Source organism: Conger conger, chromosome 10, assembly GCF_963514075.1.
Source record: "Conger conger chromosome 10, fConCon1.1, whole genome shotgun sequence".
NCBI classification, from domain to species: domain Eukaryota; kingdom Metazoa; phylum Chordata; class Actinopteri; order Anguilliformes; family Congridae; genus Conger; species Conger conger.
In genome coordinates, this window is record NC_083769.1 from 27,099,546 (window position 1) to 27,126,780 (window position 27,235).

Consider the following 27,235-nt stretch of genomic DNA (forward strand, 5'->3'; position numbering starts at 1 on the left):
TGTTAAGTATGTTAGCATCAGAGTATGTTAGCATCAGCTGGAGCTCTCACTGTTCATCAAATGTGTATGCCTGGCTTTCCTCATCCAGCAGCCGGCTGAAGGAGAGTGGAGGGGAGCGACCATGCCTAGAGGGACTTAGGGGGACTTAGAGCCTGTGAGTTAGGGAAATGTTGACTCATTAGAGGATTCAAACAGATGAATCCTTCAACTGTTAGTGTTAAGCCAAAAGTTAAAGTGCACTACCTCCAGGTGGAGCTGTAGGCATGAGAGAGTCTGGTCCTAATTACGCTGGGTAGGATATGAAGGCTTTTGCTTATGAATAATACATATGTAATAGGCAAGACCTTCAACCATGAAAATGCTTCCACTCTTCTTTTTTAATGAGGGGAATACATGTCTTTGGGGATTAGTTAGCTATTTCAGTGCGCAACAGCTAGTCTTTCTGTGGTCAGATGCAGCAGATGTTTCCCCTGTTTATGCTGATGATTGCTGAGATACTGCAGACAGTGCACACTGACCTCTTGTGGAGGGGACATGTTTTCACAGTTTGTCATGTCAGGAGCATTTCACATAAAAAAAACTGAATCTGATTAATACAAGAGTATGGACATTCTTTTATTGATGTTTTAAATGTGAAAATTGAACAAGATTTAAGCTGTGACTCCTTGGTCTCATCCTACTGCATCCTTCCAATTGAAAAGCAGAGGAAAAAAAAATCTGACATTTCCCAAAGCCAAATTTGGGAAGATAATATAGGCATTTTATACAAGCATAAAATAAATTCTGCCTGAGTTTATTAGTGCAATGAACCAAGCCGCTAACCTTTCGTCTCATCCTCTCCCTCAGTCAGGCACACTGGGGTTAGTCACTGGAAGCTTGTTTTCAAGCATAGATAGGCCCCCAGTGGCTTCATTAAAGTTAAAGCATATTTCGAATCCAGCACATGTTACCCAAATGTGAAATTTCTAACATTTCTGAATAATCATACTTTTTCATTATTTCCCCAAATGGTTTAAATATGTGAAAAGAGTGAATACTCTGATCATTAAACATTAAATGATGAGTCACTTAACCCTGTCAAGTTTCTGCCTCTCTTTGCGATGTCAATGAAATTATATCAGACCAATAACCTACCGCTAATGTAAAAAGGATTGTTCAGTATGTGCATTCCTGTGTGTGTGTATGTGTGTGTGTAGGTGTGTGTGTGCATGTGTGTGTATGTGCATGTGTGTGTGTGTGTGTGTGTGTGTGTGTGTAGGCGCACCATTTATTGTCCATCCTATTCCTGTCCCTATTTCCAGGTGCAAAAAATACATTCTGTAAAGATCCCATTCTGTCAAAGAAATCCTTTTGTTAAAACAGTCTCAGTCTGCAGAAGAGGAACAGCTCTTGTCTTGTTAGACAAAGCTTGCCAAGAGGAAATGACTTCTTTCTTAGAAAAACATAAGATTGTGTTTAGTCATAGAAATGAACACTATTCTCCAATGGATGAAAAAATGAACTGTGCCGTCAATGCTGCCATAATGCTCGGTCTCAGAACTCCCAGTGAGACTTTATTCTATGAATAGAAATAAAATTATCTCCCTTGATGCAGAGCAGAGAGTGTGTGTGTGTGTGTGTGTGTGTGTGTGTGTGTGTGTGTGTGTGTGTGTGAGACAATTCTCTGCTTGTTGTACTGTAATATGTTAGAAAAGGAAAATATTTTTAGGTGTTATCTGATAAAAGAACAGCCAGTCTGATACTGGTCCATGCTTCTCCTTTTCATAGATGGCTGGGGAAAGTATTTTAGCTGTTTTGTCCAATTCACCCTGGATTTGACTACTGGATTCCTATGAGCACAATATGGCTAATCTAGGAAAGCATCACAGATCCATGTGAATGGAAAACTACAAAACAAGCATGTACTTGTTTTCAAACTGTTCCTTTGAGGCTTGTCTGCATAGGAGTATGTAAGTATAAAGACTCAACACTTGACTTGAAAAAGGGCTTTGACAAAGTGGGAGCAGTGATTTCATTTTTGAAATGAAAATGTCCATGGTAATGAAAATAAGATCCAAAAAATATATAAAATCCACATTTAGAATCTTATTTACAGTTCTCCCTCCTGATAGAGTTCTGTGCGCATGAGCAGGGGAAATAGACAAGCACTGTGTTCCAGTGACAAACTCAATAACCTGAAAATGTCTTTTTCATATCAATACGCAATACACGCAAATGCCACAGACATAGTACACATGAATGCCACAGATATAGTTTACAAAAATGCTGCAGACATAGTACACACAGACGCCACTGACAGTACACACAGATGTCACAGACATACGTAGTACACACAAATGCCACAGACATAATGCACACAAATGGAATAAAATGGGGGTTTGCAGTGCCTCAGATCCCCCTGCAGGCATCCTTCCGCTTTCTTGAGAGGGGGAGTTCCACCTGGTCTGCTCTTCTATTTGTCACCTTTTACCATGGTAACATGAGTCAACACATGGCCCCATTTTAAAATACGGTTTCCACAAACCTATGGCACAGTTTTCACAAGCATTCTAGCGAGGGGCTCCCATTCAGCTGGCGACTCCCACAATCGATGTGAGGATTGGCTGAGCCCCAGGTATCCAGCAGGTGAGCCTTGGCTAGCCGCTGACTGAACCCCTGCTGACCCAGCGCCCGTCTCCAGACGCCCTCACATGGAGGCTGAGCCTTCGCTGGCACAGTCCGACTCCAGCTCATCCGCGGACTCGGTGAGGGGCGGGTAGAGGCGGGGCTGGTCCACGTTGACGTAGGTGACCTTGAGGTTGATGTAGTGGTCCCCCTCCATGTTGGACAGGATCTCTGACACCTCAGAGATGAGGGTGGTGAATTTGGGCCTCTGTTCTGGCTCAGGGTTCCAGCACTGGAGCATGATGGTGTACCTGCAGTGAGAGAACCAACATGTTACCCTCTGGATTCGGCACACACTCGTTTATATTAACATTGTCAAAAAAACAGGGCTTTTTGCTTGCAGTCTGATCTGTCAATCTGCAATTCAATTGAAATCCATTACATGTCTCTGTAGTCAATCGTTTTAAACACATAATTGGTAATTGCCTACTATAAAGCCACGATTAATTAAATGAAAAAGGAGTCAGTTTGGTGCCATCAAATCATCCTCCTTTGATGTTCCTACTTGATGTTTTTAATGGTCACAATAACAATAATAACAGCTATCTTGGTTAGGCCCTCATATTAGCATACTACTGGAGTACTGAATTTCAGGCTAAAATTAGGTTTCAGAAATTACACTCAGTGAGCACTTTATTAGGTTTTTTTATTTTTATTTTTATTTTTAACTTATTGGTCTTCTGCTACTGCATCCTATCCTCTTAGAGGTTTTGATGTGTTGTTCGGTTCTGCTGCTGACAGGAAGGTGACAGTAACACAAATAACCATGCATTACAACAGTGGTATGCAGAAAAGTGTCTCTGAAAGTGTCAAAACTCTTACTGGATAGGGTACAGCAGCAGAAGACTGAACAAGTCTAAAAAATAAGTCTAATAAATACCTAATAAAGTTCACACTAAGTGTATATTGGCCTTAGTCACTACTACTGTCCCTGCTTTAGATAGGGCCAGGCTGTACACACCCTAAAGTAAAACACACAGTGTGAGGCTTAAAAATACTTACTGTATTATTTACACATGAATTAAACAGGGAGTAACCCACAGCATAATATTTACACTTTTGTCCAATTATTTAATATGCCCTTTGTGTCTGATGTTGTAACTACTGTTTAAAAAATCTGTTCTGGTTTCCATTTTTTCATAGATTATTTGGAGATCCATGAAGATCACTGAAATCCCAGAATCCCACCATCATGGTGCAAAGCTTTTTGTCACGGTGTCCTGAAAGGAACTTATGTATGATTCATTATTTTATCGGTCACAGTTTTGATACCATAATGTATCCGGTTTACACTACACGCACACATCATGAATGCTCTGTCAATCATTCACACAGCCGGCTGACACATTGTGCTGACACATTGTAGACTTTGTACCCTTATCCCTTATCTCAAGCAAGACAATGCCATTGTTTCACTGTGTAACGGCCTTTATCGCAGCTGTTCCGTTGGAAAAATCCTGCTGGATATTTGAGGAGCAGAACATGCAAGTTTTACATCTTTGAATAATAAGAGCTGTCCAGGATGCACATAATTTCCTAAGCTAATAAATAATGATTAATGTCAGGTTGAAGGAACGGAATATCACACAGTCAGATAGGGAGCCTCAGCATTTGAATAGCTTTGATGTCTTCAAGGCCTCTGTATGCCTAATAACAGCTAGAGAGCTGCACTAATGCAAATTCCAAATGTTGCAGAGATGACTGACTCCAACACAGGAAACAGGAAGGACTAATGTGAATGCTGGAAACGCCAACGTTATTAACGAACCAAAATTAACTATCGTTCTACAGTATTGCACCCCACTGTATTCACTTCAATTTCAGGAGATAAAAAAAGAACATTTATACAATTAAAACTGAATTCATCTTTTGTTGTGAATTCTACTTTATTAATTGAATCTCAAAATAGATACATATGAACTTCAAACTAGGATATTTATGTGCTCACAGGGCAGAATAATTTATTTCTTCAGACAAAGAAATGAGACTGCAATATGAGTTTATTTTTCTGTCTGTCCTAATTTCACTCCCATCTGTACATGAAAATGTCAAGTTCTTTTTACTGCACTTTTTACTGAAATCAACAGGCTGAATAAGTAATTCTAAGTATGGCAAAGATGCGACTTACAGAGAGTCAGGACAGAACTGAGGCTGGGGAAGCCTCCGCCCCTTCAACAAGTAATGAGTGATGTCATAGGGGTCAACCTCGGGGTAGGGGCTGGCTCCTCGGGTCAACAGCTCCCACATCAAGATACCGAAGGACCACTGCAGAGAGCAGGGAAGAGGGAAGGGGAAAGAAAGAGTGTCAGATACACTGCCTAGCAATGTCACACAATAGTATTAGCACTCACTTTTGGAGACACATTTTCAGCACAACCTAGTGCTGTTCATTTTTGCTGTTCATAGTGTTAGTTCATTTTCACAAGTTTTGTTTTCGTGGCAGTGCAGTACAGTTGCATTGTGCCACATGGGACAAATGTGCATAATGGACTGGGCTGAGATTAATGAAAGGTTGAAGAGGAAAGTAATATAACTCATTGATAGACACACTATTAAACATATTTACATATAAGGTTTCATTTTTTATCAAGGATCTAACCTGACAGAGATGCATAGAATTCTGCTCAACCTCCACTACCCCAACCTTCATCTGTTGTTTGTATCTGCTTGTAGGTACTTTGGGTTTTTATTACTGTATTTATCCCGTTTAGTAGGTTTGATAGGCTTGTGCACACTGGTACGTGCACAGATGTGCCTAAATCAGACCCACTCAGCACCAAATCAAAAATGAATTACGTTTCATATTCATTCATGTATGTAATTTAATATGCAAGTTATGCCATTCACCACAGTACCATTCATGCAGAACATGAAACTGTCATTTTCTGTAGTAATTGCCATCCAGTATATTACTAGAAATTAGTTACTGTAGACTGTGCAGACTGACCTCACTGGAAAGAAATGCACTGTCACTCCCCCAGCTGAAGCTAGAATTCAAGCAGGAAATTCCCACTAGGATGAGACTCACCACATCAGACTTGGTGGTAAACTTCTGTGTCTGCAGGCTCTCGATGGCCATCCATTTGACCGGCAGCTTGGCCTTCCTGTGGTTCTGAATACTGTAGTACTCTTTGTCCAAGACATCCCTTGCCATGCCAAAGTCTGCCACCTTCACTGTGTATGACTCATCCAGCCTGCCAAAATATTCAACCAATCAGCACCGACACTACAACCCCTCAAGAGTGGCCTATGACACATTTAAACTACTGGCCTATGAGGCAGTGACTCCAATTACACACATCAAGCATTAATAAGATCCTGCTAATAAGTCACTGGTTCCATACAGATATACTTTTCTATAACAACAAAAATACCAAAAATACATTTTCATAAAATGGCCCAAGGTGTCCTTTGAGTGTACTGGATTATCATTTTAGCTATGACACCAGTATACATAAATCCATCCATCCATCCATCCATTATCTGAACCCGCTTATCCTCAACAGGTCGCAGGGGGGCTGGAGCCTATCCCAGCACACATTGGGCGAAAGGCAGGAATACACCCTGGACAGGTCGCCAGTCCATCGCAGGGCACACACACCATTCACTCACATACTCACACACTCACACACTCACACCTACGGGCAATCTAGACTCTCCAATCAGCCTAACCTGCATGTCTTTGGACTGTGGGAGGAAACCGGAGTACCCGGAGGAAACCCACGCAGACACGGGGAGAACATGCAAACTCCACACAGAGAGGCCCCGGCCGACGGGGATTCGAACCCAGGACCTCCTTGCTGTGAGGCGGCAGTGCTACCCACTGCGCCATCCGTACCGCCCAGTACACATAAATAGGTTGTTTTATTATTTTTCAATACTTTATGTATTAATACAAATACTTCATCAAGTGTCATGAATATGCCTTATAAATGAGCTGGCATGTGTTATGGTATAACCACTTACTATATATTTTAGATATACTGTAACAGTACGCACACATGCATACTACTGGTAGTTTTTTGCTTTAAAGTCACAGGATTTGTGCCTGTTGTGACTGGCAAAGGAAACTATATGGATTGCACACTTGATGGCCACAGGCCCTGGTTTTCTAAAAAACTCTTGTACTAATTGTTCCCAACTGAAGAGCCTGCCAGGCCACAACTCACATGCAATTACGGGCTGCAAGGTCTCTGTGCACAAATTTATTTTCTGCTAAGTACTCCATCCCCTTGGCAACATGTAGTCCGAAGCCAATCAAGTCCTTCACAGTAGGATTCTGGGAAAATACAGACAAGAGACTGTTAAGAAGGTTGAGAAATGTTGGTTTCCTTAATAATAACAATGTAAAGCTATTTTTAAATCAATTACCTATAACATTATCATGCCTATACAAGTAAAATACATTACAACAAATAACAGAGCTAAACCAGTTCATGTCAGTATTTATATAGTGTCAGTCAAAATAATTCCAATAATTCTAATAAGGGTTAACAACCTAATAAGTAAAAAAAATACAGCAAAATGCTGAACTTCAGTTCCGCATTTAAACATGTGAATCTAAGCCAAGCTCAGCCAATTAGATTTACTACCTGAACTGGATCTAAAATAGCTTGTCGGTTTCTTTCTGTGTTGGGCCTGGGAAATTGAGAGGTCTGTCACCTCGAGCGATAGGCTCACCCTGTTCTTGCTGCGGATGAAGTGGCGAAGGTCCCCATGCTTCATGTAGGGGAGGACCACCAAGGGCAGCCCCTCCTCAGGCATCAAGATGCCCAGCAGGGAGAGAACGTTGATGTGGTGGAAGCCCTTCATCAGAATCCCCTCCCGCAGAAACTGCTCCACCTCCTCCATGTCTGTGATCCCTGTAATTTCCAATATATCAACTCAATTATACATATGCTATGCAATCAACATGCATTTGACTTTAATTCAGAAAATATTATATAAAAAATGTAATAACATTTATAAAATTATAAGACAATAGTACCTGAATTTGGTGTGTACATAACATAGACTGTGCATCCTTTGTATCATGAATAGGCACCATATACAGTACATTCGACACATTAGATATGTAGTTTTTAATATTTTCTTAATACATGCCTCCTCTATATATTTGCATCAGAGTAATGATAGGATGTGTCAAAGTGACCACGTTCAAATGTCCAGACATTTATTCTCAGGATCGGTAAGTGTCGATTCTGTCCTGTTCAATTTCTTAATGTCAAATTTATTTACCAAATTCTTTTCAACAGCAGCTGTGTATACACCTGACTATATACAAAGGTGTGGTACTAACAGGTCTGTGGATGAGCCGACAGTAAAAATAACCATATAATTTACTCAGCTGGCCCCACCCCAAAGAAAGTAATGCATTTACTCACTGTTCAAGGACTTCACTGCACAGTGGATTTCTCTGTTATTCTGGTCATTTAAATAGCCATGGCACACAGTCCCAAAATGACCTGGGAAGAGAAAACACAATGATTCAGTGCCATTACAATAACATAACATACGTATGGACTGAGACATTAGCTTGTGGTTTCTTAATTACCCTGGTTAATAAAGAAGATATTACAGTTGCTGTTCTTAAAGTCATTGCATCTGGCACACTGCCAATGAAAAGCCACTCAAAGGGCACTCACCCTTGCCGATGATCTGTTGGTGTTGCACGTTGAGCAGCTCAGCTGGGATCAGCACATCCTTCACCTCCTCCAGCAGCTCTGGCCGGAGGTTGGCGATACAGATCTTTTCTGGATACATGAGGGGTCTCAGGGAGGCATCAAAGCTGCCGGTGTAGGCCAGACCAGGAAACGCCATCGCACCTGATCCAGACGTTGTCTGCAAAGACAGTTCTGTGCAGGGTGGAGAGGGGAGGACATTGGACAAGGAAGGATTTTGGGGGAACTCTGTTTTCTGTCACTGTGTCTGTGTGAGTGAGCTGATGCGGGAAATGCATTAAATGGTTCTGTTCACTCAAAATAAAAATAGGACTACAGCTTCAGGCTTTGAGCCCCCTTGATGTGGATTGTAATGACACAGTGTTAAACCTGCCAAATACTGTGTCCATTTCTACTGGAAATAACACTAGTCATGAAATCAATCTTATTTTCAGTTACATCATGTATGGAGTAATTAGAAAAGTAATTGTGAGCTTTGCAACATGGAGCTTTAATGGAAACATCTATGTAGCCTACATTCAATTGAACTGAATACATTGCAAAATGTTCAATGTTAAAACAACACTGATGAATTTACTCAGTTTTAATCAGCACTGAGTACATTTTACTGTTTGAGTATATTTCACCCCTAATGGACATATCAACTATTAAAGTTAAATTGAAGATTTAATTGCATATGGATAAGGTCTCACCTCGTCTGTAGTCACCAGCAGGAGACATTTCTGAATTACTGTTACCCCTGGCCTGGTTGGAGAAATAAGACAAACGGTGCTCCGCCAGGGAAGCTGAACATTTCAGAAGTATATTAGTATATGAAAACACATTAAAATAACTGACATGAAGCTTGTTCTTGTTAGAACTCTCAAAGCTACCAACAATGGAACTTTTACCTTGTACTTTGTTTATATATTTTCTAAGTGTCTGCCTTCCAAGCTTATACAAATTAAAAAATGCACAATGAGAACTGGCAAAGCTAACATATTGACTATTGTTTAAATGTTTATATGTCAGGTGTGTCAGAAAAAGATTCTGTCCAACACCAGCCTTCACCTTTCTTCATCTTCCTCAAGTGTCTCATGATGAAGAAAGCCAGCACAGCCCCTACCACCAGTGCAGCTAGGATGCCCAACACAATGCCCACTGCAGCAGAGTTGTTGCTGACACGGATCACCCTGCCCACGTCATACACCTTCCCATTGACAGAGACCTGTGTGGGGACAGATGTGGGGATATAAAGTATTATTGTTACAAATAAACTATGGAAGGCAATAGTGCCAATGGTGAGAAAGTTTGCTCTGTTACTGCCATGGATTTGGAGGCAACAGAACAGGATGGAATGCTTCCAGGAAGACCAGTAATGTTTCCATATTCCAGTAAGAGGAACCATGCAACCAGCCACACTGCCTCAATCAACCTCAAGACAGCACAATGCTCACCGTCACAGGCAAACCTTCACTGGGGATAGTCAGGTTACTGGAGATCCTGCAAGTGATTTCGTTGACCAGGACTGCAGCCTTACAATCCACTCCTCCCACCAGCATAATGATTTTCATACAGGAACTGACAAGGTTCAGGTTCCTGTGCTGAAAGAAAGTGTAAAGATAATAATTTCCTACCAGGCTCAATACATATCTGAACATGAAGATAAACTGTTCTGCTATTCCTTCTGTATGTTATTTCAGATAATGTTAAAGCAGAGAATCCTTAACTCACATGCAGAGACACTTCATTCTGATCTGGAGATAGCCGCAATGTGTCAAAGGAGATAGGTTCACCGCGTGGGTGATACCAAAACTTCTGCTTCCAGAGATCAATGGTCCCATCCATCTTGATGGAGAGATGCCCTTCTTCTGACTCCTCTTCGGAGAAAGGGGGGGTCTCACACACCAACTGAGTCAGACTCCCCGTGCCTTCACAGTACTGGTACCAGGGGGGGACATACAGCCATTTTTAGGAGGAAATGGACTTTGCTATATGTCCACAATAGCAAAGCCATATCAGCTCATGGGCACAACTGCAGAGCATGGAGAACACATTCAGAAAGATGTGGTTCACAATTGATTCATTTTGAGTTGTCACTATACCTTCCACACAACAGAGTGGAACTGAGACCATCTTGCACTGTGGTCCATGGAGATCATAACTGAGAAAGGTATGGGTGTATTTGGATCAAATTTACATAAAATAATGCCATTGTCAAGGGAAAACCAGGCTCTGAAGGTGTGTCAACAGTGGTGGTAATATTGAAAGTGAATTCCTCCTTGGTTGCATTGGTCAGTTTTTAGGTCCAGACCCTGAATTTCTGATGATATGATACAGCTATGATACAGTTGCTTGGAGAAGACGGTTTTGTGATTCAAAAATACAGATTTTTCCATGCTTAAATCTGTGACCTGTGACTTTCTACTGCTCCATGATCAGAAGAAAAGCTTGTAGTGCTTCACGTAATCTTTTTCTAAATAGGACACAGCACTCAAAAGACCTTACAAATGTATAAAAATTAAATTTCAGAATTTTATCCAAATCAAATTTGATCCACACACACAGATTTAGGATAGTAATATGACAAAATCCATCTTTGTGAAAGCTTACACTATGTACAGGGTTCAGGTTGTTGCTGCGCACAAAGGTAATCTTGGTCTTGGAGACAGAATCCAGATTCCTGCCTGTGATGGTAACACTGGACCCTCTGTCATGGGGGGAATACACAGAAAAAAGAAACCATGTAAGGACCACAAACATTTACTGTTGTACCATTGTACTTAAAAAGGAGGAAAACAGTGTCTGGCAGTAAACAGCATGTCCAGTATAATGACAAGCACTGTTAAAGAAAAGCAAGCAGTCCATCCCCCTACTTTATTCAGACAGGGGGAAGAAACAGAAAGGGGAATCACAGTCCCGAATGTATCATGCCTGACAATCACACCCCCAGTGACCCATTGTGAATTTGATATGCATTTGAGAGTCAACTGCACACACCTTTGCGACAAGCATTTGCACAAAATATCAATCAGTCTTTGCTTGAATATGTGGCATAATACCCCGGCAGTGTTGCTCTTAATTTCAGAAGAGGGTGTGTCCCTGTAATTGAAGTGTGAATGATTCAGTAACTTAGACACAATTACAGAGCCTCCAATATTAGCTCATCTGTAAAGTAGTGACAGAACTGCAGTCTGAGTCAGTAAAACTAGAGACCCATACTGTGGAGACTACACTCACAAGCATGACAAACATCTTTACCTATATAAAAGGATTAGAGCATCAAGCAACAGACCCAACATAAATAACTCCATGTATTGCATAATGATAGAGACTAGGTAACAATTGTGTGTATGCTATGAATATTTATGAAGAGTGAAATTGCTGATGGACGGACTTCTTTTTTTGTACAGCAAGGTGTCAAAACAATGCTCGATCACCATCAAGAAATACGTTTGCTAAACGTTTAGCACAAAATGGTTACATGGGTTCTAAAAGGAAGCATCAATGGTCTCATCACTGCTGTCATGTAGTCACTGCTCAAATTATGCAAATAGGGCCCAATGCGTTCCACTACAAAAAACACAGTTCTGCTTACATACTGTAGTATGAACAGCAATTCAGCAGTGTGAAACATGTATTCCCTGTAGCAAGATGTACTGCACAGTGCTCATAGCCGGAATAGGCCACGCCTCAGTCCTTGGTAAAGCACTCCTACCCGCTGAAGCTGCAAGGTGGGTACAGCTGGGTGATCTCTGGGTTCTCTCTGTAGTGGAAGGTCTTAGAGGTGGGCACGCGGGACTTGTCAATGTGGACTATCAGGACAGCCTCCTTCAGCTCGGCCACAGGCTCTGTGACACAGATGATTGAGGAAAGGTTCCCGCTACCTGCTGAAACACTGAAGAGACAGAGGAAGGACAAATGTATAACGGATTACACGTTTCCTATGTATTATACGAATCTAAAAGGACTTTATTTTACCTTTAGTATAGGCTAGAAAAGAAGCATCAACTGCTTATCAAAGGACTTTTTACAAATTTATTACAAATCCCTCCTTCCTGGTTTTGTTTAACCTTCACTTTATTCTACATAAGCAGGGTGTTTAAATAGTGTAATATATTCTGACCAATTGAAGAGACTTGTGTAAATAAACTACAACCAAGTGATTTAGGAGATAAAGCATTTTGCGCCTACATAATGCGTGCAAAAACAATAAACAAAAATAAATGCGAAATTAGTATCTGTTCTCAACTCTAATTTGAAGGCTCAACGGGCTGACGTGCTGTTTGACAGGCAAAAGCTGAAAGGACCAAGGCTCGTCATTACAGTTTCCAAAACTGTAATTATGGCACTCATACAAAATGACACAGGTATTCATGGCTCTCACAGGTAAACACAGCCCAGTGAGGAGCACCATATAGCACCATTACAGTCCTAAAATATAAAGATAATAATTCAGGTTATTATTTGTAGTATTATTAGTGGCAGTACAAGCAGCAGTAGTATGCAATGATTGCATGCCCTGACCTGTTGATAACACACGGCTCCCCATCCAGAGTAACTCTTCTACTGTTTCCAGCATTCAGGTGTTGCCCTGTCACATTGATCAGGGTGCCCCCAAATCTGGGCCCATAGACTGGTGTGACCTCTGTGATGTTTGGTGCCTGGATATAGGAGATTAATCAGAATCTTATAACTCACACAGGAGACTCAGATACTCTTTAAGACATCTTTTTAGCATTCAGCTCAACGTGCAGAGAAACAGAGGTATAGTTTTGCATTTAAGTAGCCTATAATTATTTACAGTATCATGCTTTTTCCACATTCTAATGAATAATATGATTCAATCCATTACAATATTTAACACAAACGAACCAGTAAGTTAATCATAATTACCACAAAAGTGAATCCATCAATCTGGGCTGTCCCGTCGATGGAGTAACGTCCCTCCACCACCACCTCATTTACTTCCACAGTGATAGGGACAGACTGAGGTTCCTGCCTTGCATGGATTTTACACACCAGCCTGGGGACAGTGAACAACACAATGAGAACCCCCAACTCACCAACAGTATTTGCTGTCTTCCTCATTTCCTCTATTATTGCATATTTGTCACACCGAATGGTTTCAGATCTTTAGACAAAATGTAATATTCGACATTGGTAAAACAACATGGGTAAAAAAGCATTTTTAAATGACAGTTTCATTTATTGAATGAAAAATCTTATCAAACACCCAAATCACCCCTGTGAAAAACTCAACGTCTTCTGCATATAGGGGCTTGTGATATTCTCACCCCTGCCCTCTGTTGGTCAGGTTACAGATGCTTTAGGTGTGTTCTTCATAGCTGTTAGGATTTTACTGACATCAACTGCAGTTTTCTTATTTAGGCCACCTGTATATTTACTTACATAGTCCAACAGTGTTTTCAAGACTTTCCAAACTATTCCACTTGATATACCCAATTTCTACACTATCCTGCTTATTGCATTATTTTATTCTCTCAGCTTACAGATGAGTTGTTTTTCAGTCATAGTTATAGTAGTTTTCTGGTCTTCATAATAGTGTATGACTCTCCACATATGAAAGTAAAGGCTAAAATCAAGACTAGACACTCAGGCACTTTCATGTGTGAAAGATCTACGAAAATGGAAACACTTGAGCAACAGTCAAGACTGGTCAGTCATCCATTAACTTCATTGTTTGTACAACTGAAAATAAGGGCTTCAACACAAAAACTGTAAAATTACAACATATAAAAAAACACATACACATGCAAATTCCATGAAATAAAAGCTGATTGTCTGTACTTTTCATTTCATTTAATAACTAATTTCACTCTACTGTCCCCATACTTTGAATGGCACTCTATATATTTTCTCTATACACTGTATATATTCACCAGTAAAGCACACGTTAGTACAGTATCTAGCAGTACAAGAACCACAGAGTCTGTCAGGTATATAAGGTACATTTGAGTGTCTTACTCACTTAGAGATAGAGCTCCTCTCTGACAATACTGTACAGGGTGTCTGCCCCACCCTCACCAGGTGAGTTGCAGGCCTAATGGCAGGCCGCAGAGGGGACTGAAACTCCCAGCCACACAGCGTAAGCTCCGACTCACCATCAGGGGGCGCTGTCTTCGGGTAGAACTGCAGCACATACAGTAAGAGTAAGAGTAGCAGGTAAGTGCAGCGTAAAAGTGCAACACGCAGACTTGAACCTATCACCACGGCAATTCAGATCAAGACAATAAAATCTCAAAGGATTCTGTCTTTCACACAGGAAGTCATCACATAAGAATTCTTTGAGACTGTGGACCGTTGTTTCTTTAAAATGTAATACTTATTGTGAAACACAGGGAGTGTCTCTCCGCATGGCATGGCTCCAAAGTCCAACCCTCACTTCCGTACCCTCGCCACCTATTCAACCCTGCAGTTTATTGGCAGCAGAAACCCTGTGATCTCAACACCCCCGTAAACTCTGCGCGTCACCACTGCAAACAAGAATGTTTGCCATCTGATTTACCACTGACTTTAGCAGGTCGCACTTCAGGTAAACGGAAAAAATGAGCCGGGCCCAAACGTCTCACCTCAGTGAGGACAGGAGGACAGGACACATTCCTCCACCGGCCACTGCACTCCTGCTGCCAGGAGCAGACCCCTGAACACCAGCCGCAGCCCATAAACCTGGGGGCCGTCAGGCACAGGCTGCAGGTGAGGAAATGGCGACAGCCTGGACCTCTGGGGGAAATGCTGAACATCTGCATGAGAGAGAGAGGGAGGGAGAGAGAGAGAGAGAGAGAGAGAGAGAGGGAGAGAGAGAGAGGGAGAGAGAGAGAGAGAGGGAGGAGAGAGAGAGGGAGAGTCAGAAAGAGACAGAAAGAGAGAGAGAGAGAGAGAGGATAAAATAAAACCGCATTCGCCATTTACCTCTTGTGCCTAATATGGCATCTAACTTCATGATGTGAGATTATGTATTCACGGCTACGATAGGATGTGATCCTGATGATTTAGCACCAGCACTGTTAATTTGAAAAAGAGAAAGTGGAGATCTCACCATACCTTGTTTCCCACCACAAAGAGCAAGGAGTCTTCTGACTGCACAGCGGCAATTGGAGACACTTTCTCATTCTCTGCCAAAGAGTAATTGGCAAAGAGAATGGGGCTGGATCTTCTCAGAATGAACTGAAAAACAAAGCATTTAATGTCTGATCACTGTAAAATAGAACCCCATTTATCTGAACCTGACTTATCCAAACTGACTGGTTAACTGCCAGTTACTGTAGCCTAGACTAGAAATTGCAAAGGAATATGCCTCACAATGGAGACCAAACATTTGACATGTGACATTTTATATAAACTTGACAAAGGAGCCAGTCTAGATGTGTTAGCGAAGGAAATTCAAATGTAAAGCAAATTTGTATTGGAAACATTGTCTGTGGGGTTCGAATGAATTAGGTTCTACTATATTAGCACACAAAACATTTACATTTACATTTACATTTTAGTGAATTGGCAGACGCTTTTAATACAAAGCGACTTACAAGTGCATAGGTTCTTCCACAAGTCAAAGCATCACATTCATAACTAGGAAAAAACATAGGAAGTGCTGTTCTAAACATATAGTCAACATAAGTGCAATTTCTTTTTGGGGGGGGGGGGGTTAGACAAGAGGGATAGGGATATCAGAAAGGGGGGCGGGGGAAATCAGGAGGGAGGGCTAATGTAGAGTTTGAAAACAAAACATATACTGCTACCAAGTAACAGCTTAATAGTGCTTCATAGCACAAATAGAAATCACAGAAACCCTGTCACTGACTGCTGGATTAAAATAACACTCCTGGCCTGTATCCTACCTGTAGCATCCGCCCATCTTTTGTCCCAATGTGAGCGATGGTTTGGTATTGGAAGGTGGTAACCAGCACAGAGGTGAACAGGACGTTCCGTATCTGTCTGTTGAAGAGGTCCACCCTGTAGCAGGGTTTGGATACCATGGTGGGCTTATTCTCACACGTGCCATTGTTCTCCTTGCTCTGAATCCAAAGGGAGGGAAGACAAACAGTCAGAAACATCGGAAATCATGTACTCACTGGAGCTTAGCAGCACTTCACATTTGCTTAGAATCAACAGTCAATGTAGCTGTGAACACAGTGGGGTTAATGCTGGGGATTACACCAGCATAAGACGCATGTTTCAGTGTAATACACATGCGTAAACACAAACACACACACCGCAAGTGGACACACACATAATGACAAGTGTGTAGGATAGGAATAAACAATGTCTGATGTCTGTTTGTGAAGTTCAAATTAATTTGAAAAAAAAAACACTGAAAAGGCCACGTTTTCTTCAACATTCTATTCTGTGTTGGTACCATAAAACTAAAAACTTGAATGCTATTAAACCTACTTCATATTAAACCTAGTTATTTAAGCTACAACCCACTGTCATTTCTCAGTCACAGGTACATATATTCTTGTGTTCTTCTTCAAAAATATTTTGCAGGAAATGTCATCGTCAATCTTCAGAAGCAGCTTAGAGCTGTATGTCATTGTGAGCAATTCTGTTGTCTGCCTGTGGTAAGCTGGTCATTACAGAGCCCCACCTGTCATTAAATATAATGTAAATCATCTAGTTTGCAAAGTATGCAATGAGTGGCTGTGTGAACCTAGTAGGCTTGTACAGTGTGCTTGGGGGAATGTACAGTTTATATTGCATGCAGACCTGTAATCTCAGGTGAACAGTGAGACCAAGACAGAGATATAATAACTCAAAGCACACTTCTTGAAACATCATGCTTCTATATATGACATAGAGTGAGCAGTCCTATAACTTGTTTAAGTTGTCTCACAGTTAAATTTAGAACTTAAATGGTATTTGGCTGATCTATCCCAATTCAATTCTTAAAATTGTAATGGGGATGTTACAAGTAAGTTCATATATTATATATCTTTTGGGAAATTGACAGAACTTACAACCTAAAGGGAACCAAATTAGAATTTCCCCCAACATTCCTGATATGTTTTGTATTAGCCAACACAAAGTCATGGCTTCTGCAGTAGCAACAACTTGCCAATGCATTGCACAAACACTGGACAAAGTCTGCTCATATCCTGTTTAATACGGATTGGCTGTCATTTGTATAAACACTTCAGAGTTCTCCCTGAATAATGTAATGTAACAGAGGTGGTGCATGGCGTATTACTTATAGAATGATTATGAAGCAGTTCATTACTGGGCAAAGGCAGTAGTAACAGTAATGTACTATAAAGAATGTTGCAACCAGTTGTGTAATTTGTGCATGTTTTATGTGGCGTAACCCAACTGAAAGAATTGACGGGCTACATCAATTCATGCAATGTTGCTAAGCAACTATTCCCATACTAGACATGAGCAGCAAGCTGCTACAGGTATAGTGGTGACGTGTACATACATAGAAAAAAAGCATTAAAGCTTTCTGGAGTTTTTGCAAAACAGCCCTCAATACGTCAGCTTCAACATCATGGATATTTCCTCTATAAGCAAATGCCTTGCAATTATGTATTTGAAAGAATGAGTACAACACACTGAAGAAAAACAGTGAAAAGTTCAGGCCCAAAAAGGCTCTATGAACTATGAATCAGGAAAATGAAGTATTAACATTTTATGCCTCTGTACAACATCTTCCATTTCTCTGTAATCATACAATGTGGGTATCACAGACAAGAAAACAAAAACAACGTTTCTGAAAAAAGAGGAACGGCTGGCTACAGTAGGTGAGCATGTTTCCATGGTTTCCCGACAGCAGAGCCAACAGAAGACGGAAAGACACACTGTTACATAAAAAAGGCCTTGCAGACACACAAGGTGATCCACCCGCAACATACCCCAAGGACTCACCCTGCCAGGGCGAGCTCCGGCATGCCTTGCCATGCTAACAGTTCAGCGAAAGCCAGAAGCTGCACTGATGCCCACAGGAAGTGGTCTTGTAATGCACAAGAAATAGGATTCAAACTGTTCTGGCTGCACAGAGCACCAATCGTACCAGGCAAGAGGGGCAGAGAACCTGCTCCAGCCATGGACAGAGGACACTGGGGAACTGGGGAAAGAATGGTTAGTGAGGAGAATGCTCAGCATCCAGCATCCAGAACCATGTTTCCTGTGTGTTTTCTGTTATTACACAAGCGCACACACATTGACACTGAAGGAAATGCAAAACAGTGGCTTCTGCTTCCAATCCAAATAAACAGTGAATACGGTCAAGACTACAGCATAGCACCTTATTTGTATCAGGCGGAATTACTTAATACAACTTAACCACCAAACGAAGGAATATCGGAAAGTCAAGCTCAGTGTTTGCACTAATTACTCAGATTCTAGCACATCAACCAAACTCTGAACAACATATAATTGCTGACATCACCTGTTTTGAGTTAAAGTATTTCTATAACATTCTTCACAAAAACAACATTTTGGATATTCTTATTGGATAAATATTGGACAGGGACTTGAAATGAAATATGAACAGTAATCCTGCATAACTGCACATTCCAAAATGTTTTACATTGCTGCTCTCTTACATATGGTAAAGAACTAACTAGTGTTACAGAATAAGAGTCTTCTGAAAAGTGAAATGCTTTCCTTTTTCATTCAAATACCACTGATTGAGTTTTTCACACAGACAGACAGCCTCACAGAGATTGACCCTAGTTTCACTTGTGCTCCTGCCAGGCACACTCAAACAGGTAAGGTGAGATATTAAATTTCTTTAGAATGCAAGCTGAATAACCAACAGTAAAAAATGAGTGACAAAGTGTTTTTTGGAAAGCTGAAATAAGTGATCATAAAACTGTACAATAGACATTCGCCAAAAAGGTTACCATTAGATGGCATGTAGTGAATGTGATTAAAAGGTCTCTGCATACCTGCAACAGACATACCATTATAATGCACTAACCAGCTCATGAACTGAGCTCTATAAACATATTCATCTGATAAGGAAAAAGGAATCTGAACTGAACTGCCAAGAATGCATTCCACAGCGCCCTCCAGCCCAGTGCAGACTGCACACAAATGGAATAGAGTGCATACTGTGCTGTTCATCTCAAAACCAAATCAACTTTAAAGTAAAGGGCTGGGATGGTGTGACTCATTTCACCCACCAATGCATAGCACCCATCTGGTGGTTATACACTGCAGCCATTTTGTGCCAGAAAACTCACTACGTATCAGCTAGGTAGAGGGGAAGGGATTAATTTAACTGAAGGCTGATAAGATGGAAAGCCAATACATTGGGAAATACATTGGGAAAATCTGCCACTAGAATAATTCCGCAATAACAGTCATGGCTAATCAATGAACTCAATGAACCAGGAAACTTAGACCAACATTTTAATCCAAATGACCCTCTGTCTCCCCAAAAAACTGCATCTGCAGTTTGGTCACTGCTGAGACTAGCACTCTTCCGTATGTTAGTCTTAAGCTATACGGTGCTCCCAGAACTCATAAACAAGCAAACTGACAGAAAAGCCACTCCTCCTGCATTCCAAAGATATTCTCTCTCAAGTCAGTGGAAGGGTTTCAAAAGCAAATGGTGCACATTTGATAATCCTTGCAATACTGCAGCTACTGAGATCACTATCAAAATACTAGTATGGCCTTTTTTGCTGCATGAGGCACAAACTTAACTGTATTTCTTACATTTGGATACAGTGTGGGATGGATTCAGTTAATATTTTCTCAGAACCGTGATTCGCAAACAAATAAAAGTTTCTTATTTTTTTCTTCAAAGGACAGTTTGCCAAGTTCAGCAATCACTTACATTTTCTGGTTCTCATATAGGTCGCATGTATGATTAAAATGATGCCGACGGATAATGGTAACCAGTGCCAGTAAATGAATGTTTAGGTTAGATTAATGTCTCTTTTGCATTTTCTATCACTTAGAAAGTGTGAAGGTGGTGTGAAATATTAAGCAGCAAGCTTCCTATAATAACTGAAGATGAAAATGAGTAATTTTTCAAGGGTATGTTGATACACAAGAGAGACAGAATTTAAGGAATCGTTTGATAGAGCATATTTATGAAAAAGTTTCAAAGAATCTACATGTAGCTTTGATATCTTCAGCAGAAAGAGAATGAGAATATGACCCATGCCTCTTTTGTGTTCATATTCCTGGTGATTCACAAGAGAATCTCTCAGGTGTGCCACTTCCTGCTTGTCACACCATGGGCCTCTAAAGCGTGTTCCTTTTGAACAACCAAAGCTGATTGGAATGTAACAGTAGGTGTCCAACAATAAAGAAAACTGAAGATGTAAGCTCCAACATAAGTATGGATATTTCCCACCAAAAAATCCCTAGACTGGGTAATCACACAGTATGTACATATATCATGCTATTGCTCCACAATCCCCCCTCCTCCCCCAATAACTGTCTGCCCTGGAGACTGGTTCAGGCATGTCCATATACTTTCATTTAAGAACTGCCCTGGAGACTGGTTCAGACCTGTCCATCTAACTACTGCAAGCACAGGACTGGATTCCATCCTCTGCAAAAACCTGACCTCTGACTGATCTGCCAATTAACAAATCTATTCTTCTGTTTATTTTCTTCATAGACCTCATTCAAACTTACTTACACTTTCCCTTCTCAACCATTCCCCGTCCAATTTGTATTTCTAGATCTTTGGGAAATTCTGATGAAGGTTTTAAAGGATGTAGCCATATCTCAAATAAGTTGAAAGGGCTGAAAGCAGTTCATATTGGCTTACCTCGTGTGGACAGCTCTCTCAGGGCTGAAAGCGGTTCATATTGGCTTACCTCATGAGGACAGCTCTCGCAGGGCTGAAAGTAGCAGAGGCCCCGGGAGAGCTGCTCCGGGCTGACGCTGCAGCAGGCCTTCACTCCCTTCTCGATGGCCGTGTTCACAACTTTCATTGGGAAGGCACAGAGGGCAGAGTCATCAAGGGGCACTCCATCCTCATCCGTCACGGCAAACACCCCGTACAGAATATCATCCTCCTCCGGAACACCCAGCTCACTGGCAAACAGCTTCCCAGCTTTCCCGAAATGTGCCGCCTGCACTGCGTTGTAGATCACATCGTGGTACGCTGCACTCCTCCTCCTTCGTTTGGGTTCGAAGCGGCACTCGAGCACCACTTCCCGGTACCTCCACATTTCCCAGTCCTGGCTCGGCAGCTGTCCGAGCCTCGTCTGTAACGGGGAGGACTCCAAATCTGGATTCTCCCTCTGTACTGACAAGAAGTACACAAAGTCTCGTGTGGCAAAGCTGTAGATGTAATCAATGGGATAGGACGCACGTAGGTTTGGCAACACTGTGAGGCCTTGCACATCCATGTCGAAGCCGTCCTCAGTTGACAAAGGTCGGCGCACTGATATGGACTGTCTCCCATACTGCTGAGTCACGTGCTCATCAACAGTTGCTGCCACGAAAAAGTAGGCCGTGTGACCGACGTCTACGATGCTGGCTTTTGTGCCAAGAGGACTGGCCACGCAATCCGGGCAGTGGGCGGGGGAATTTGACTCTTCTTTAAACAGGCATTTTGATGAATCTGGGGGTTGTACCTTGAGGTTGTGGAAATAACAGACTCCATACTGAGAGCTCCCACAAGTATATAAATACGGAAGCTGTGGGTCCAACAATAAGATCTCATTGTCCGTGTCCTCGGAATGGTTAGGATCTATTGGAATGGGACATGATTTACAGATTTCACACTCCGGGCTGCCTACAGGGCCAGTACGCACCTCCCATATCCTTCCCAGGCTGGCGTTCAAACCCTCCAGGACATTCCTAGAAGCCACATACACCTCCTGCGACCACAAATCTACCACAATGTTTTGTATGGGGTTCAGTGTTTGGAAGGAGGGCAAACTGTAGGTGATAGAAAAATCCACAGACTTGCGTGGTGTCACTGGGCAGGAGTCCGGGGTGGCAGTGGTGAGACTCTGTAGCCAGATGCATGTCATCAGGAGTATGGCCCATGGAACCATCTCCATGCCAAGCAACAGCAACCAATCACACACAGGCAATGTCTGTTACCTACAGGTTGCTAGGTTGGAGAAGCTTCTCAGCCAGGTCATCCTGTGGTCTACAATGAAAGGAGGGAAATAAACCAAGAAAATGTTCAGTGTTCATATGATCTGGGATTGTACAATGTCAATTCCATAATGCTCAAAGATTTGGTGTTTTCACTAGAGAAAAGGACATTTATTGCATTCGGTTGTGGGAGGAGTTATTGTTTTGAATAGATGAGTTTGTTTTCATGTGCAGTGATATCTAAAACCACAATATTCATCTGTTGTGTCTGAACATCTCCACATTTATACGTTAGGCTTGGTGTTTATGGCAGTCCTCTGCTGTTTCCTGAGAGATACACTTCAGTTGTGTGGTTCGATATTGTATGGGTATCAGCAAACACTTTGAATTAGTTGTGCTTGTTTGTGCTAACTATTTTTTTCTGCTGCCTACATTTACACATAATACAATTAATTAATCATTCCTGCTGTGAAAATTGAACAAAACATGGATTATTCACACAGAGAGAATGTTTTTTGTATTTGTTTCTCAAAGCCATGTGGAGGTGAACGTGTTATCATGTGCATTATAAAAGGTGAACTTGTTTGGAGTGAGCCAATCAAACCAGTTTTATGAACAAACTTTTGCTTTTGCCAGAACTCATCACAGCACCATACAGCAACAAATCCCAAGGAAAAGAATCAACTAATCCTGTTGGAGCAAGACATGGCATGGAATATTTCAGTATTCTGACAACAATTAATAAAAGATGAATAAAAATACTTTTTTTTGGAGATGATGTTTGTTTATACAGTACCTTTAGCAAGCTTTCCCTAAATGTGCTGTTGCTGTTCAGGTTTAGTACTTATTTTTTTATACATACAAATATTTTGCATGTACTGTATTGCATTTATGTTTTATGTTTACCGGCTTTCCACCTCTTTTTTATACAAATCTGATCACAAGAGACTGTAATCAACATAAAAGTTAAGAGGCTATACAGTCAGTGAGCATGTAATTAGGTATTTATTAGACTTATTGGTCTTCTGCTGCTGTAGCCAATCCACTTAGAGGTTTGACATGTTGTGGGTTCAGAGATGCTCTTCTGCATACCACTGTAATGTGTGATTATTTGTGTTACTGTCACCTTCCTGTCATCTGGCCCTTTGCCTCTCACCTCATTAACAAGGCGTTTCTGGCCACAGAACTGCAGCTGGATGTTTTTTGTTTTTCACACCATTCTCTGCAAACTCTAGAGAGTTGTGTGTGAAAAGCCCAGGAGATCAGCAGTTTCTGAGATACTCAAACCACCCAGTCTGGCACCAACAATCATTCCATGGTCAAAGTCACTTAGATCACATTTCTTCGCCATTCTGACATTCTGTCCAGGTCCACCTAATAAAGTGGTCACTAAGTGTATGTCTACTATTCTCTCACTCAATTTGTTTGTGCTATGATCCAATGATGACATTGACTGACTCATTGGTAAAAAATGACACAAGCAGTTAAAAAAATAATTGGATGAACCTCAAATGGTTACTTACTACTTTTCTGAAAACATTTCAGGGGCAAAATGTTTATTTATAATAGAAAACCTTGTTTAACCATGGTCAAAAGTCAAAAGTGAGTAATTTTTCAGATAATACATGAGTGCAGTTCAAGAAAGCAAACATTTTTATGTCTATGACCTTCAAAGGACCAGAAAATAGCTGTGTGCAACCAGCTCCGGTCTCCCCCACTAATAGAGTTCACTATGTACTACGTACACTGTGAAATGTAGAATTCATTATTGCTTTTGACAACACAGTGAATACTGTTTTTGTTCATTACACACTGGCTGGTCTAAATTCAGTACACGGTAGTTACTGTAGTTACACACAATGGGTGCTCACAGTTGTTTCAATTATATACAGAGACCTCAAATCTCAAGCAGCAGACATGAGACTCAAGTCCAGCTGCAACCTGCACAACAAAACTTTGGACACTACCCTGAGAACAACACTTACGACCAGTGAAAGGCATATCTACGTCTTACATTGCTGAAAGGATTTTGGAAACAAGGAGTAGGCCTATAGGTAATGTGTTCTTGCAAGTAAGTGTAAATCTCATTTCTATTTCCTGATAACTTCACATTCACACCAAAAAAACATTGTACCCACATTACCACAGCATGGAACATTTAGTCACTTCCTAGCCTTAAGGTCATACACCTCCAAATGACACAAATTCTCAAACTTCAAACTCAAAGTGGCTTGTTATTTTCCCATCAATTGGTGTCTTCCTAGCTCAAAGCTGACCAGTCCTCACACGCACAGACATGTGTCGGCTGGTGAATCTGTGATAAGTGATGTGATCAACCTTGTCCTTTCCCACGCCCACTTCCATAATCCTTATGGGCAGGGCCCTTTCACAAGTACATAATGTCTTCACCATTTATACATATAAAAATAAAATGAAATAAAAAAGAGCCTGTATTGGCCCACTGAAGAGCACGAGCACTAAGATTTGTACATTGTAGGCTATAGCTAGAGTTCTACTGCTCTCATTCTAGTTAAGTGGTGGATCAATACAGTCACATGCTTATAAATGTCTAGGATATCTGGTTTTTGCAGGTGGGTTCCTTGGAGAACAATTTAATTAATGTGAAATCAAGGTTTTCAGCAAGGCCTACTTCAGTAGCTCCAGGACCATCTGTGCCTTCTCTGCGACCAATAGTCTGTAACCTCACTGTAAGCAAACACTGGCCAGTTCTTCTTCCTCAAATTAAATCGATTAATATTTAATATCCCACTCCCAGCACTGACCAATGCAAACCTACACAAAAGGGAAGCCTGCTTTGGCCAATCCCCCACCCTCATAGATTCGTGGGGATTTAGGCTAAATGCTTTCATCAAAATTCTCACTGGACATATACCGTAGGATACCATGAACGCTACTGAAAATGTAGCCCGGGGATCGAGACTTCTGAGATACAGCATTTCGAAGGAATAATTAGAAACAGACAGTTATGTTTCATTTTGTGAACACCACGTCCGTTAGACATGAGTTATGAAGGCATTCCGTTCAAAGCATTTATCTCTATACGTTTTAAACATCTGGAGGTTAAAACTGAACCTACACTTGCGACTTTCTAACGAAAAAGGAAACAATTTAAGCTGTATATACGCAATAATTAAAGACCACTTTTTCGTACTTGACCCATTGCACTGTGTTGACGCAGCTTTTGAGTACGTACCTGAATTAAATAACTAAAATGACAGTCTCTTTCACACAGAAATCTTTCACAGCATGTCTTCATATTCGCACACGGACAGCAACGATAAAGTAGTCATAATCCATTTTTTGATGTAGTAGTTCAAGCTCTGTATAATAACCCTACAACGCTATTTTGACAATAGTAAATCAGTTTGTAGTCTACTTTTAAAACTGTCCCGTAGCTTACTCGGCTGTCCTCCTTGGAAAGAGGTTTGTCTTTCAACTACGGCGCACCAACCAAGAGCCTCCTACGCCGCTTCCTTAAAGAGGAAGGTATCGGGCTTGCTCAATAATTCTGTGATCTACCATTTTCACATCGACTCATAGTCTACTTGAACTCTTAAACAATGAACTTTTCAGAACAATGTTATTAAGTGTGTGTCACTTAAGGTGCGATATAATGCTGGACAGCAAGTTAAACAAATCATTATTCCTTATCAATTTATAGTAACAAATACAAAACAACCAAATATCTTGTAGTCTACATTCAACAGATATATTTGATATGTGGCTGTTATTAAATTTAATTTAGTTTTAGTACTGAAAAAAAAAAAAAAAACAGAAAGTAGAGGACGTATCCCTCACCTGTTCTTACAAAGGTGGCCTATTATGGTGTTTGAGTAAACCACAGAAGAAAATAGTTCCAGACAGGAAATAAATAATGAAACAAAATCTTAAGTAGATCTGTCTGTCTACCTTTCCCACTTTCTCCCCCTTTCAGGTACACATGAAGTCAGATGTGGTGGTGACCAGTTTTTGAGTAGAATTTCTCAACAGTCCCGGGATAATGCCCAAAACTGAATGAGTATATTGTTGGCATAGAACTCAGAACAGAATATGCCCTCCAGGGCATGTGGTTAAATATTAACCAAAGTGAATTCAAAAGCTGTGAAAGAAAGTTTAAAAGAAGTCGGGGTTGCTGAAAAGATAGAAATCATGGTGAACTAAGGTTCATTTCAGCCATTGCTATACCGGTCCTAGTGCTCCATCTATTGGATATATTATTAAATTGCATGTATTCTTTCCAATGATACCATAACAAAAATGACTGAAAGAAAGAATATTGATAGATGTATATTTAGAATTTTAAACATGGACATGTGGCATTTCTACTTATACAAGGCTGAGGAACAGTACAAAAATGTAAACGTATAACATGAATTGTCATTTATGCATTGTGCCAAACGGTGCTCTTGCCTAATATATTAATGAATCATTGTGATTTCTACATAGAACATAACAATGAGCAACAGTATCTTAAAAATTAATATGGGTCCAAAAGTGAGTTTATATACGGCCCTGTAACATTTCGTGCCATATCATTGTGATTATTGTATCGCTAGTTTTCAGAATATTTCACAGGGGCTCAACATAAGAGAAAAAAATATATATTCATACTATAGTTTGCTACACATTGCAAGAATAAACATATGACAATGGGAGCTTATATTACAAAGATAAACCTTTATTACTCTGAAATGCGATTCAGAATGTTTTGCCTTAGGCATTTAGCTTTGTCTTGAGTCATAAATGGAAAATAAACATAAGCTAAGAACAGCTGAATCACAGATTGGAGAAATAAATAAAGCCGCACATCACCTGTGTTTAGGTCATTGAGTGCAAGCATGCTTGTGTGTGTG

At 40.8% G+C, this 27,235-nt stretch overlaps 1 protein-coding gene across 2 annotated transcripts; it reads right to left on the minus strand.

The window, feature by feature from the left end:
- Positions 1 to 590: 590 nt before the first annotated feature.
- Positions 591 to 26,316, minus strand: mst1ra (macrophage stimulating 1 receptor a). 2 transcript variants are annotated; one of them, XM_061258452.1, is made up of 21 exons: positions 26,181 to 26,316; positions 21,125 to 22,413; positions 16,184 to 16,360; positions 15,390 to 15,512; positions 14,918 to 15,088; positions 14,317 to 14,477; positions 13,221 to 13,350; positions 12,852 to 12,988; positions 12,043 to 12,222; positions 10,938 to 11,034; positions 10,059 to 10,265; positions 9,782 to 9,928; positions 9,396 to 9,552; positions 9,038 to 9,130; positions 8,310 to 8,519; positions 8,049 to 8,129; positions 7,345 to 7,526; positions 6,834 to 6,943; positions 5,693 to 5,858; positions 4,793 to 4,929; positions 591 to 2,915 (listed from the first exon to the last, which is right to left on the minus strand). In XM_061258452.1, the coding sequence occupies exons 2-21, from the start codon at positions 22,319 to 22,321 to the stop codon at positions 2,687 to 2,689; spliced, it is 4,092 nt and encodes a 1,363-aa protein (XP_061114436.1). In that variant the 5' UTR covers positions 22,322 to 22,413; positions 26,181 to 26,316; the 3' UTR covers positions 591 to 2,686. The 2 variants fall into 2 exon arrangements, with proteins under 2 accessions (XP_061114436.1, XP_061114435.1); XM_061258451.1 differs by lacking the exon at positions 26,181 to 26,316 and adding an exon at positions 25,576 to 25,807.
- Between the last annotated feature and the right edge of the window lie 919 nt (positions 26,317 to 27,235).